The following is an 11848-nucleotide window of genomic DNA, read 5'->3' as shown; positions in this document are numbered from 1 at the left end:
TGAAAAAAAAAAAAATATATCTGCAGATTTATCAACAGAAAATAAAAGTTATACGAAAGCGCTAGAAAATTTGAATTTGTAATGAAGTGAAATAAGAATAAATTTCAGTTAGAAAATTCTAGAACCGAATTTTTTACATTTTTTAAGAATTATTTTAAAAAAAGTATCACGTACTACCATTCCATTGCTAATACGTGAGAGACAAATGCCAAGAGATGATTTTCGTGGAGCAATGACGCACGACAAATATCACCTGGCATTTCCCCATGAAATCACTTCATCCAAGGTTAACGAACAATTAACAAAAATTGCAAGATTATGACGATTCACTGTACTACACAATTCTCTGTGACTGATATATTTTCCTCGACGAAAATTTGTGATTCATTATCACCGCAATTCAATGAATTCCTATCACCTCAAGAGCAAATAATGTTTTTTTCTCCGAAATGATATCGATAATTGACTCGTCAATGAGATAAATTTCTCCCATTGATATTTTCAATGCCCGACCAATAGACTCAAGAATATGTTCACCATCTCCGTAAAAAAACCTTGTAAAAAAAAATGTAACACTTCATCTTATTGCACTCCTCAATAGAACTAAAAAATGAAACCGTCCATCATTGCATACAGTTAATTTGAAATAGTTCCTTACCATAAAAATATCACCTAGCTGAATAAATTAAATATGAAAAAAAAAAGAAGAAAAACCATAGACGGTCTGCTACTAAACAGAACTTACGTACCCAGTCACGTATATGTACAAAATATGTAATATAAACGAAGTAAATTAAATGAGGAATGTTGATTAGCAATTACCCACTCAATTATTAATTGACAAATTGATAATTGAGAGAAATTGATGAATTGAATAATCTGAACGTTTAACGTACAGAGACATTATGATTCTTATATCACAAGTTACTCGATATAAACAGGAGATAATACTAATTCTAAACGAGAACCTCGAAGCTCCCTTGGGATCGGCTCTTCATCTGAAGTGTATTTGTCCCATTTGACTGGATGATCATAGCGACACTCTGACACCTCGACTCATCAGATTTTTTCGTCAATGGTCTGACTACGGGTAAAAGAAGCCTTAATCTGTACCAGAACTTGGTGTCACTCGAGTTTTCCCTCTCCTTCTCGTGCCATCTGAGTATTGTCATCTTATCGAGAACAATTCCATCGCTTGCTGCATCCACACAACTTCCGGTTTTAGCGAATGTCGTAATATTTGGAAGATCACTGAGAGATACGACGATTGACTTCAAAGGGAGTTGACTTATTTGTTTGAGGACCAAACTCAAATTGCCCTCTGTCCAGGGCTGCGGTATCGAGCTTGGACTCAGAAGAATTATCACTCGACGAGCGGATGCTGCGTGTGGAGCTATTTCCATATTCCCTGTGAGTCAATAAAATAAATAAATTGAAAATTAATTTGGTAAAGAGGTTTCTACGTCTTTCGTAGTAATTCAACTGAAGGATGAATTCTTCTCGCATATCCCTGAGTCTCGGACACGTAACAAAATATTTATTGACCTTTTGTGTAGCTCTCGATTTATTCATGTCATTCATGTACTTTAATTTTCAACTACTACCGCGTTACGATCAATTTTCTCGTGAAATCATTGAAAAATTGGATAAGCGAGCATGAAGAATGCACATTATTTCCGAATGGAATGCACATTGCATTCATTGTTTTGATACGTAAATCGGGTCACTAGGTTGAAGTTATTATAGAAATAACTGGTGAATTCCCCCTATTTTTAGTTAATCTTCCCTACAAGTTCGAATGAAAACGATTCATTGATGAGACAAATACTCACAGTTGCGATTCAAATGCGAAAGCTCGAGTGTCGTGCACTTGAAGTGGTATTTATTCTCCAAAGTAGCGACTAGTGCCCCCAACGCAATGAATGCATCTTTCTCGTGATAGCACACTAGAGCATCGCAATTTTTACCATCTGAAAGACAAAAAAAAAATGAAGGAATGAAAAAATCCATTAAAAACAGAATTCTCTCGGATTAATTTACAACAATGTGAAGATATATCGGCATTTTTACCATTTTCTTCAAGGCGTGAAAACCTGTTGCGCCAGAGAACGGCCAACGGCAGCCAACATCTGATGTAAGAAGCGATCATCGATACAACAAGAACAAAAACGACAACACCAAGCATCATGGCCTTCCTCCACGATCCATTTCTCAATCCAACAGCGTATCGCTCATCTGCAAAACCAAAAAACCGAAAAATTACAATAATTATTCACTATCATTTGTATCATTGAATATCAAATGACACGTTCTAACAACACTAAAAGCTGTTATTTTTTTTTCAATTCTCCTAGAGTTCTTTGAATTGGAGATAGTGAACGAAGAGACTCTCAATTACCATGAAGATAAATGTGAGCTGATAGCGTCATCTCCTCGTCAGCACCATTGCTGACTCTGCATTCGTACTGGCCATAATCTTCTAGTGTTGTAGCTGTTATCTCCAAGTACGATCCAATAATTTGCTCGTCTTCCCTAAACAAAAAAAAAACGACAATTATAAATTAAAATTGCATTATTTCGAGCATTTGTTTTTTGTACGAATGAAAAAATTGAGTCGACATTTTGATATATCCAGAAAGTGATCAGTGAAATTGATAATATTGAATTGAAATTGACATATCACGGATCATTCGGTTATACATATAAATAAATTTGAGAATTGCTTTTTTTTTTGGTGCACGAAATGGCCATTGAATTGCCATCGAGACATCCATAATTTGCGATGGTCGAGTCCTATGGGTAAGGAATGAAGGGAGAGGAAAACCATTGGACGAACGGAAGAAGAACGGCGGAAAGGTATCATTAGAGTAATGACGGTGCGGGCTCCGACCGATGAAAGATTCCCAACTTCTTGTCGACGTGTCTCAGACTCTCTAACGTACCACCATTGCCATCTATTGCAATTTTCACCTGTCCTGCTCTTCCACAACTTTTTGATTCGTTGAAAAAAAATAAAAAGGATAGCCGTGGTTCACCGCAAGACCCTTTTTTAATTTCCATCGTAATTTTACGAGAGAAATTGGCAGGTTGATGTTGCAATTCTCAAAATTCCACGAACAATTGCAAAAAAAATATGAAAATAAATAAAATGTCTTCCCTAATTATTCGATTACAGGAAAAACCTTTTGACTCTCAATTTTTTACCGAATATTCATTAATTTTATTGATATCCACCCGCAATTGATTGACTCCGAGTAAAAACCGTTATTTGAATGATTGAAAAAAATTACCTCGTGACTCGATGCTGTGAAACCCTTCCCTGACTGGGAACAGTGGCATTACTACCAGCTTTTGTCCAGGTAACCGAGTTCCTTGCGTCTGGTAAATCGACTTTACCGAGATAAGCCTCGCAAAATAGCCTAGCAGCACCTCCAAGGGACACCAGCTGTGATACTGGTTTGTAACTCACCAAAGGTTTACCTGTGTAACCACTAGTGTCTTCACCTGAAAACCATTGAATAAAACATAGATAATGATATGAATAATGACTCGGTTTATTTATTTTTGTTTTACCTCGAGACTCACCCACTATCTCCAGGCTAATATCACCAATGAGTGTGTTTGTGTCGTTTCGAGCTTTGCAGGAGTATCTACCGGCGTCAGAGGGTCTTGCCTCTTGTGTGTAGATCGTCTGATTGGCACTCTCTGGGTACAGAATAAAGTGGCTGACTGCCCCTGGCCACGGATATGCTCTGTCATCTTTATACCTGGAGATCAAACAAATAATCAAAACCTTTAATTACACATTCATATATTATTTTTAGTTTTGTTCAATTATTTTTGCCATCCGAAATTCAGTCAAAAAAATTGCGCCATTCGAAACTGCTGTATGTCCCATTTTTGATTTTAAAAATTCAAGAAAATTCATTTTTTCGTGTTGACTCGTCGTAAAAAATCAATATAAAAAGCAATTCAATTTTGAATAAACCGCCAATTCATGGAAGTTATTACCTGAATTTTTCCAAGTAAGAAACTAGGATAAGTATTTTTTTTTCCTGGAAAGCTTTTCATTTCCCGCCAATGACAACACAATAAGATAATTCCACGAGTGTCTAACGAATGACTTGAAAAAAAAAAACGGTTGAGGACAGATTATCGGAATAATTCGACACTCATCACATCATTAGCGAATCATAAAACGAATAATTGAATTGAACCCTTTTTGCCGGTGGTCGCAAAAGCGGTTAAACCACGGAGAAAAAGAGTTGAGTGAATTCCACGAAAGAAATCATACTAATAATAAACTCCATACACCAAGATGTACTTGTACGACACATTGCGTGTACACAGCGATGCGTGCATTGAAAATACAAAATAAAAATTGATGAAGGGATACTCCTAGACCAATGGTAGATTCTTCATTATTTTTATTTTCTAAAACGATTCTACGAAGAGAAAAGTGGAAGATTGCCCTCGCCCTCGTTCGAAATGGATCACACGGGGCGTTCGTCCACTCGAGTCCGTCTTCGTGTTCCCCATGTGTGAGAATATCTCACACATTGTACACAACCATGTGCCTCGCTCATCAATTATTTTCGGCAATTCCTGGAAGACTCTCAAACTTCCACCAATTTTCTTACTTTTATTTCCCTTTATTAGCAACGATGGCCAAGAATTTCACAAAAAAAAAAATGAACCTGAATAACAATAAATACATGGCATGAACAGTAAAAAAAAAATAAAAACTGTCGAGAGGATTCTTGCAGCGACAATTGTGCAAGAGTAAGTCTCGGTGCAATTGCTCGTCGGCTCAAAAGCGACGCAATAATTGTCTTCTGGAAAAGGGATAATTGGTATCCCCCCAGCTGTGCCCCCGTGAGAATACCCAGAAGAAGACAAGTTAAACTTTTGTTTCGCGCGTGCGCTCTTTTATGCACTCGTTGGGATGTGTTTTAAAGCTTCGTTACATCGATCTTTATTTAATTTTCTTCTCCTCTTTCTTTAAACCGAGAACGAGTTCTCTTCCTGATGTTATCCCGAGTGGCTTCGCTAATTTGCGTCTGGGTCTGCTCACCCCCTCCAAAAGAAAGAACAAAACATCAAAAAAAAAAAAAAAAACACAACGACTGAAATGAAAGGAAGAAGATGAAGAAGAGGAAGAGACTGAAAAATGGGAGAAGTTAATGGAACGGGGTGAAGTCAAAAGGGATATTTTTTTTTTCAGTGCGATTAAAAAAAATTAACTCCATTGTTATTTATTTTTACACAATAGAAATAAAAAATGGCTTGGTGGCTGATTCCATTTATGTTTATATAGATCTTAACATTTTTTTACTCGTTAGCAACCGTTGCAGAGGTATTTCGTACTTTCTCGCACCGACGCAGCCGCCTATTACGGACTTCTCGGAAATCGCTCATTGCGTGTGTACGCGCGCCATTCCTCATTACATTCGCTACCGTCATCGAGGTACGTGAAATAGGTACTTCAATATCCCTCAGCTCGAGTATCATTCTCACAAAATGATTCTATTGCATTCTGGGTGAAGAATACCGAGCGATTCGCCCGTTATTTTCCATTTTTCACCGATGCAATATTCGCATATTACGCAACAAGTGCGTAAAGAATTATTCACGGGACTCGAGAAATAACGAGTTTTACGATTCCACGTGTCGAAAGACATAATGCACGGGTTTTGTATAATATTTTATGTCATTGGGCGTCAGTGGCGTAATGGGATATTTCGTAACAAGTGCGGAAAGGATATTACGATATTCTCCCGTAAAATGGAAGAACGGTATATTAAATACAATTTTAAAAATATTTTATCACACGTAACTCAGAAATTTGTAATGAAAAAAAAAAATGAAAAATGGCACTTTACACACGTGTGCTGAAAATGGTAATTTCGATACGAGGTACAAAAAAGGATTTTTTGGTGAGGGTGGGGATCACGTTGTAGTCAGGGAAGAGTCATTTATAAATTTATTCTTTTGGAAGTCATGAAAATTGATGGTGCATGGTAGAAATTAATAGACAGATGTGGGTCAGATAGGAATACGATTTACCCCGGGAATTCTCAGAAATTTGACACGCAAGCGAGCATTGGGCTATCGCAATCGATTTTGCAGTGAAAATAAAAAACAAAGCGGAAAAGTTCATTCAACGCTCAGCGAGATTTATCGAGATTGGAATGAAGGGAGAAACTTTCTGCGCGATAAAATTTCCCATCACTCCTGAATATTAAAACCCCGATAATAATAATTTTAAAACGCCCGATAATAATAAAAAAAAATCCGATGATATTGAATTATTTACCAAAAACGTAAGATATTCAAATAAAAAATGGCGAATGCGATAAATTCTGCAAATGACAAATGCCAATGGAGAAATGTTGCAATTTCTCAACCGACAAGTGATTCTTCTCAATTGACGATTTCTGTCGTCAATGGCACTAGAAATGATCATGAATTCCGAATGAGGTTTATGCAAATACGAGAGCAGGAGAAAAGAAAGAATTTCCCAACGGAAGGTATACACCAAGTCATATTCATCCAACCGATATCTCCAGGGCTAAAAAATATTGAACCATCAAAACGACAGGTAAAAATTCCCCGGTGATTTTGACGTGTTGATTTGGTATGTAATGCGAATCCATCAAGCGGAAATGTCTTAACCATGATCATGTGAGAAGACAAAGCCCTAGTGCATTTACCTCAACCCCTCCCTCCACAGGAAACGCAATTCCGGTCTCCCTTTCTTCATGAATTCCGCCATTATTATTTCACTCTTTCATTTTATCCTGTTATTTTACCCCTCTATTTACTTTTATTTATACCAAAGAATAAAATAAATTCCAGTCATCGCTGGAATGATAAAGATTGAGACAGCGCGGGAAATAAATGAGACAAAAGCCACCCAAAAGAACTGAGATCTCTCCTCGGTATCACGACAAAAACTCAACCAGAGACCGGTTAAACCCCTGAGAGAGACCCAACCAAACCAAAGGAGCATTTGATTCTGTGGTAGACACTAAATCTTGAGATAAAACCACCAGTCATATACAAACGACCGAAAAATATTTCAGCGTTTACACGTGTCTCATTCTTACTCCATTCCTTTTGTTTCCACGTTGTATTACGCGGGACAAATTCGGTCTTTCTTCTTCACAACATCATGAAAAAGTATCAGTTACATCATCTTGGAATTATGACTCATTGTCCATCTATACCACGTACTCCATTCACCGCGATATTCAGCGTATGAGGAAATTGGTGAACGATTTAAATTCATAATTGGAAGGAAATCATTGCTCGGGGAAAAAGCTGAATCTTGGAATTATCGGGATTGAGAGGGAATTGTGGGATTCCCCGAATTTATTATTCGGTATGGAGTGGTGTAACTGATTTATTTCAGTTGGAGGAACGGTGGAAAAATGGGGTCTTCAATAGTCAGCAATTCCTGTACTCATGGAGTGGAATTTAATGGACGTTTCATCATTCCACAGGCATGAATTTTATGCTTCAAAATGACACTAAAAATATCAGAATTCTAGACCGAACTATTGAAGAATTACCGATTAAATTGTTTTATTTAAAAAAAATCCGGGAGTAACGAATATTTTTGCAGAGAATTAACATTTTTACGTTTTATTATTATTGAGTGATTCACGATGTTTCGTCATTGTACAATAATTACTCTCGGTGTTTCCAAAATTTTTCTGGAATGTCCACAATTCTGAGAAAACTCCGAGAAACATTTACATAAATTTAACCAAACTTTATGAACCACTAAAAAGTGATAAAACACCAAAGCGTTACATTTTTCCCGTCAGTCCAACAAGTCGTTGGCAGAAATCCAGGAAAACGCCAACATTTATTGAAAACTGGAAAACATTTCACCTTAAACAATCGATCATATTTCCCAACTGCAATTAATTCCTCCCAACCCAAAATTTCATGAGAGCTAACCAAAACGGTAAAAAGTTCAATAAAAACGTCAATAGATCCTGAAACAACAATTGCCAATTATTCCTCCAACTAAAAAACCATCAGTCCCTCCACCTAAACCTAAACCTAAAGCCTTGCACCGAGGATTCGTCAACAATGCCAGCAAAAAAATCAGCAACAGTACATCCTCCCCAAAAAAAAACAACTGAATTAAAAATTGGCGTGCATCAGTTTCAGTTGTTGCAAAAAAAAAAAGTAACATAGGGAACGAGCAGAAAAAAAAGGCAAAAAAAGGCAAAAAAAAAGGCGTAAAGTTGTCTCTGCGCGAGAAACACGGGAAAACAAAGTTTCTACGAAGTGATTATTGTCCCACCGTTATTTTCGGAGTGACGAGAGGCCGGTGGACGGCTGTCTCGGACGACAAACCCGACCTGTTATGTCCTCATAGTAAGTGTGCGAATCCCTGACGTTTTCTCTGTTCCTTGTACACACGCCGACAGACACGCCAAGTATCATTACCTATAATGGTGGCCCTCGTGACAATATACCAGTCCCAATCCATTCACTGGAAAAAAAACCCTACTCTTTCCCTAAACACATACATCCACATAAATGCTCTAACATTGTTGAAAACTCGCTGAAAAAAATTGCATTACAGAATTTCCTTTTTTATCCTCATATCCTTTTTTATTCGCTCCAAGGGATGGAAAAGAGATGGAAAAGAGATGGAAAAGAAATGGAAAAGAAATGGAAAAGAGATGGAAAAGGGATGGATGAAATATCATGATTTTCCATCGATTTCGAGAAATCGGCAAGGATCGTGAAAAAAAAATTACTCATTCCACTGGACGACTTGACGACAGAATTTGAAAAAAAAGGTCCTTCTGATGAGAGTGCGAAGAAGATATCCGGTATCGTGCTCTTGGGAGGAATATTTTTCTCCAAGTGTAACAGGTGTCCTTTAGTCAAAAACCTCGAAGTCGAAGGCTCTCTTTGAACACCCGGTCACAGTTTTATTGTACAATGCTCGAGGGAGGAAAAATAAGTCGTTGGTTGGGTTGTATGCAGCACGAGACACTGGTTGTATACCTTTTGCACCTGGAGGGACAGAGAAGTAAAGGGACTCTTGGCAAATAATGGACTGGCGATTGGTTCGTTTGTCCAGAGTATAATGGAATCCTCGTCGAGTCGTTTCCCCAGGTTGTTCCAAGTAGACATACAAGACGGGCAACGTATACCAAGACAAACTGACCAATGAAAAAAGATGGAAATATGAAAATATGTTGAAGATAAATAAAGAGAGTAAATGAGTGGGTGAAAAAGTGAGCGCATGCTTTGTTCCGGTGAATTTTGCCTGGATACCTCATACCTCTCATTATTCTCATCTCAATCCTTCCGTCTCTCTCCAACATTTGCCTTTCTCGTCTGGGAAAAATTTAAACCCCCCACTGACATTCACGCATTTCACCCAGAATTTATTTCATTTCCATTGTCAAAAGACCGAGAGACACTCGGTATATCCTTTTCATTTTATGCGGCTAAAAAAGAAAAACTTACCTGAGGGTGAAATTCGTGGAAACTACTTATACCCTCATCGATACCATTTTCCACGTAACAGTTTAATCCGTAAATATTTAATCTTGCTATAACCGCCCAAAGCCGATTTTACACTTCATGGAAGAAAGTGCAACCTAGTGATTCAAGTGACTCAAGTCGAATAGAATTTATTGGCACCTCCAGTCTTGACTGATTTTTATTTTCACCGAAAAATCGAGTCACTTGTCAAACGGGATAATATCACGAGCTTATCGTTAATGAATTTTAAGTGACCCTTTCATGAATCCTCGGAACTCACTTTACCCAGAACGGATTTATCAGTCTTTTTTTTCTTTGACGATAAATTTTGTCGGTCTTGCAGATAAATGCATTCAGCAAATTGACGGTTTCATGGGTTGAAGTTGATCTAATTAAAAAATTCTCAGGACAACTGGGAGGCAGTGAGGATGATTAAATTCGATAAATTCAAACGGGGAATAAAAAATTCAAAGAAATTGCGTCAGGTAACTGGTATTGCCCAGTGAGTCACTCTAAACCGAGGAAAACGCGTTGTAAAGGAGATAATAATACGAGGAGAAGACATTGAGCCAACACTTTTTCAAGCCTCTCCAATTACATGAAAAAAAAAAATGAGAAGAAAATCACAACTCACCATTCAATGCTGCGATATCCCCTGAGACAACAGTGAATTGCTTTGAATGATCCAACATTCGCGTACTCAGTCGTGACAACTTCTTTGGTAAACCTCAGACCCCCAGGAAGATTGTCAAATTTATGTGCAGAACAATATTCCTCAAGTTCATTATCACGAGCAGGAGGTGGTCCCCCAGCGACAATCCAAAATCCCCTCATCACAAAAATAATCATCAGCAAACCCATATCCCTCAACAATCCCATCTTTCTCTCAACAAAGAATTCCCTATTGTATTCGCCAAATAAAAATCACTTTCACATACTCAGTCACTCTCCGATAATCGGGTTATCAGAATTCTCCTCCTCCAACGAATTGAAATCACTTCACATATTTTTTATTCAAACACTGGATTTATCAATTTTTTATTTGAATTCACCTTAACCTATTGCACCGGTAGCAGAATGAATTTTTTGCTCAAGATTTTGGGGAGATTGTCACAGGTTGGTGGTGGCAATTTATGAATTGAATAGTGGGAACAGACACACGATTTGGGGCAAATATCTGTTTAGAAACAGATGGCAATTATTGGCAATGGCAAGATGTGGATTAAGAGGATCTTACGGTGTGAGTGTCGATGGACGACTGAATCAGTGGATTGAATGACCGGTCGCCGGTAGCGTGTTTCAACTTGTCTGATTCGTGTTTGTACTCGTCAATGCTCGTGTACCGGCGATCCTCGACGAACTAATTCCATGCGGCATTTCTCGGAATTCTTCAACCCCCTACCGCCCCCCCAATAGCCCCATCTGGCGGAAATATTTTTAATTGATCACGGGATTCTCTGCCGGTACTCGGGTAATTATAATTATTACTCTCGGTGAACTCAGACGAACTCTGTACTTCACATTATTCCATTTTTCAAATAAACATGAGGATATGTGCAAAAACGTCAAAATATCAAAATGTCAAAACGTCAAAATGACTTGGATATTAAATTAGCAAATTTAATGAATAATCAAAATTTTTTCACGACCAGTTTTTGGCGAATATCTTGGAATCAAGGGAAGATATCGAGATTTTAATAGATACCTTTTTTGTAGCTTTCATTTTTTCGCGTAAAAAATTTCAATGAAAAAATTCGCTATCTTCCATCGATTCCGAGATATTCGCCGAAAACGAACATCAAAAAAAAATATTCACTTATCCTAAATTACGACTTCGCAAGTGATTTATTGTTAATGGATAAAAATGATTCCCGAGATGCCGATATATCGTCGGGAAAAAAAATGAAGGATAAAAATAAAAAATAATTTGAATGGCGCGTAATTATATCACATTCATGGACGATTACCTTCCCGGTATTACACGTGATACGAATAAGTGGAAAGGAGGTAACATCATCATCATGGCCTTTATTCATGACTAGAGTGCAATCGGTTACCCCAGTGGAACATTATGCGCTTCGTCAAGCAATTTTTTTTTTATCCTTTTTATTCGCATTTTTTCTAACTCAAGGTATTATGAGTCGCACTTGCGATCGCCGAGAGATTTTCTGATTAGAAAATAGAAATACTTGTGACCGGTATTCATCGCTCGTTTTTTATTCCAAGAAAGATCGGATTAACCATTTGCTTCCTCGCTGTAGGTGAATGGGTTCAAGACATGTTTAAGATCATCTCTTTTAAAAATGAAAAGTCACTGTGACTACCC

At 37.6% G+C, this 11848-nt stretch overlaps 1 protein-coding gene across 2 annotated transcripts; it reads right to left on the bottom strand.

Moving 5' to 3' along the window:
* Positions 1 to 92: 92 nt before the first annotated feature.
* Positions 93 to 10864, bottom strand: LOC105265396 (interleukin-1 receptor accessory protein-like 1-B). 2 transcript variants are annotated; one of them, XM_011302859.1, is made up of 7 exons: positions 10157 to 10864; positions 3574 to 3767; positions 3291 to 3504; positions 2399 to 2532; positions 2071 to 2235; positions 1833 to 1970; positions 93 to 1408 (listed from the first exon to the last, which is right to left on the bottom strand). In XM_011302859.1, the coding sequence occupies exons 1-7, from the start codon at positions 10399 to 10401 to the stop codon at positions 957 to 959; spliced, it is 1542 nt and encodes a 513-aa protein (XP_011301161.1). In that variant the 5' UTR covers positions 10402 to 10864; the 3' UTR covers positions 93 to 956. The 2 variants fall into 2 exon arrangements, with proteins under 2 accessions (XP_011301161.1, XP_011301162.1); XM_011302860.1 differs by having other exon boundaries at positions 3586 to 3767.
* Between the last annotated feature and the right edge of the window lie 984 nt (positions 10865 to 11848).

The sequence above is a fragment of the Fopius arisanus genome, unplaced genomic scaffold, assembly GCF_000806365.1.
Source record: "Fopius arisanus strain USDA-PBARC FA_bdor unplaced genomic scaffold, ASM80636v1 scaffold00029, whole genome shotgun sequence".
NCBI classification, from domain to species: Eukaryota; Metazoa; Arthropoda; class Insecta; order Hymenoptera; family Braconidae; genus Fopius; species Fopius arisanus.
This window is presented reverse-complemented; position numbering and strand designations above follow the sequence as displayed.

Excerpts from the sequence above, each read along its gene's own strand:
- LOC105265396 (XM_011302859.1), bottom strand. The coding sequence starts at position 10,401 with ATGGGATTGTTGAGGGATATGGGTTTGCTGATGATTATTTTTGTGATG. Across the intron at positions 2,533-3,290 it reads TCACAGCATCGAGTCACGAG|GGAAGACGAGCAAATTATTG; the intron begins GTAATTTTTTTC and ends TTTTTTGTTTAG. Across the intron at positions 1,971-2,070 it reads TTCACGCCTTGAAGAAAATG|ATGGTAAAAATTGCGATGCT; the intron begins GTAAAAATGCCG and ends TTTGTCTTTCAG.